General features: G+C 48.7%; 1 protein-coding gene across 1 annotated transcript in view; it reads right to left on the reverse strand.

The window, feature by feature from the left end:
• Positions 1-6: 6 nt before the first annotated feature.
• The window catches only part of vma21 (vacuolar ATPase assembly factor VMA21), a 12,664-nt gene continuing 10,263 nt past the window's right edge, over positions 7-2,407 (reverse strand). The window contains exon 3 of the mRNA XM_019869879.1: positions 7-199. Within this exon, the coding sequence (XP_019725438.1) occupies positions 60-199 (140 nt within the window). The 3' untranslated portion in view covers positions 7-59. The remainder of the gene's footprint in view (positions 200-2,407) is intronic.

Below are 2,407 nucleotides of genomic sequence, written 5' to 3' on the forward strand. Positions count from 1 at the left end.
GGGGGGGGGGGCGTTCCGAAGATCCCTTCGAAAGGTTTGTGCGTCTCCTTAGATCGTACTTAATCGTATTTGCCCTTCCCTTTGGGCGCGCCTTCGTTCCAGGCCACGTAAACAAACAAGGCCAGGACCACGTGCACAGCCAGCACGGCGACGATGGCGGCGTAGAAGTAGCTGTCCGAGCTTGACATCTTCATTGAGCCTGAGAAGAAAACACAGAAGAGATGGATGCATGCGGAATGTGGAAGACAATTTTTATTACAGTTGCGACGTGTGCAAGAATTCTGTACAGATTGAGAATGATTCTCTCCAATTGGTTTGGATTGGGGGCGGCCCGGGGATGGAGTGATGAGCGCGTCGACCTCACAGTGCAGAGGCCGTGGGTTCGATCCCGGCTCCGGCCTCCCTGTGTGGAGTTTGCATGTTATCCGCGTGCCTGCGTGGGTTTTCTCCGGGTACTCCGGTTTCCTCCCACATTCCAAAAACATGCACGGCAGGTTAATGGAACACTCTAAATTGTTCCTCGGTGTGACTGTGAGCGCGGATGGTTGTTCGTCTGTGTGTGCCCTGCGATTGGCTGGCAACCGGTTCAGGGTGTCCCGCGCCTACTGCCTGAAGACAGCTGGGAAAGGCTTCAGCATGCCCCTTGACCCTTGTGAGGATAAAGCAGATCAGAAAATGGATGGATGGATGGTTTGGATTGGGAAACATTTTCCAAATAGGAATTAACAGTTTGATGTTGCTATGTATCGTTCAAACATGACCCCTAAAACTTTGGATTGCAGCTTTATTTCTTCGTCTATGTATGCATTCTGAAGCATGTAAATCTGCATTATTTTCAGGTATTGTTATTGTCAGGAAAATTCGATATCTATCCCTCTGTACTTCCAAAATTCTATCATACACTACTCACAAAAAGGATATTTGGCTTTCAGGTGGAATTTCAGGAAAAGCCCAAAATGCATTCAAACCTTTATAGGTTAACTAAATGTGACCTTCTCTAAGCTTTTGAATGCACATGTCCAAATGTTTCAGTACTTTTTGCACGAGTTGCTGTTATCCAACGAGGAGCTTCGCGGCAAAATTCACAACAGATGTTTGATACTTAAACCGACCAATAAATGTCTGGTATGGGTCAATTAGAGCCGGTGTTTAAACAGTCGTCCTCATAATGCTGTTTACATTTTGACATGATGAGACCTAGACGACACGTAGTAATAGATCAACAGTATCTTGGCATTGTGATGCTTAAAACAGGACATTTTCAGACGGAAGTGGCCGCTGAGCTTGGAGTGTCACAGCATGTCATCAGCCAACGATGTGGGAGACGTCAAGGAGAGCGCCATGTATCAGCCACTGTTGTCACCAGACGAGCTTTTGGTGGTGGCGGTGTTACGGTGTGTGCAGGTGGTTCCAGTTGGTACAGAATTGCCCTTTACTTTGTGACAAGACCATACTACCCGAATAACATTATTAATCCAAGGATTGTGCCCCGATATGAACAACACAAGCCTAATTCCATCTTCATGGACGACGATGCTCCAGCTCATTGAGGTCGCCTGATCAAGGAACGGCTGTTGGAGACTGATGCGCCTCCAATGGAATGGCCTGCACTTTGTCCTATTGAAAACCTGGGGGATCAGCTGAGTTGCCGTGTCGAGGCTCGAAACACTGCACCCCATAACCTCAGTGACCTAAGGGCTGGCCTTCAAGAAGAGTGGGATGCCAGGCCTCAGCAGACAAGAAATAAGTCGACTTGTGAACAGCATGAGACATGGTCGCCAAGGTGCAATTGATGCTCAAGTGTCATTGAGACGTCGAAATTTTTTGCTGTGGTGTACCCACCATTATTGTTAACTTTTCTTTTTATGAATTGTTTGAAATGAGGAAATCATCTGTGCATCCTTCAACTTAAATGTGCTAATTTAATAAATGATATGATATCACCGGAGCAGGAACTTTTGACATTTTCCATAAATTTCACCTTCAAGGCAAATATCCCTAACTTTTTGTGAGTTGTGTATCTAGTGTTGTTGTTAGTGCTCCAGCGAAGGTCCGGGGGTCCCGTCCCTGTGCGTTGAGCCGACCAGATGAACCAGGTTTTTCCAGTGCCGGCGGTCTTGTGCCAGCTGTTCTGCATCCTCCACAGCGACTCCTTGTTGTTGGAGGTCGCCCGCAACGACGTCGAGCCATCGAGTGCGGGGCTTCCCTCGTGGTCGTCTCCAGCCTGCGGCCTTTGGGTCGAACTGAAGAATGGCTCGTGTCGGATGGTCTGGTGGTAGGCGAAGGACATGGCCGAACCAGCGGGTGCGGCGTTGTGCGACCAAGGAAGATGCTCGGGGCTGGCACGTGCGGGCTCTGAGCTCTTCATTGGAGACTCGCTGGGGCCACCTGATGTTCTCGATGGTTC

The sequence above is a fragment of the Hippocampus comes genome, unplaced genomic scaffold, assembly GCF_001891065.2.
Source record: "Hippocampus comes isolate QL1 unplaced genomic scaffold, H_comes_QL1_v1.1 scaffold9, whole genome shotgun sequence".
Lineage (NCBI taxonomy): Eukaryota > Metazoa > Chordata > Actinopteri > Syngnathiformes > Syngnathidae > Hippocampus > Hippocampus comes.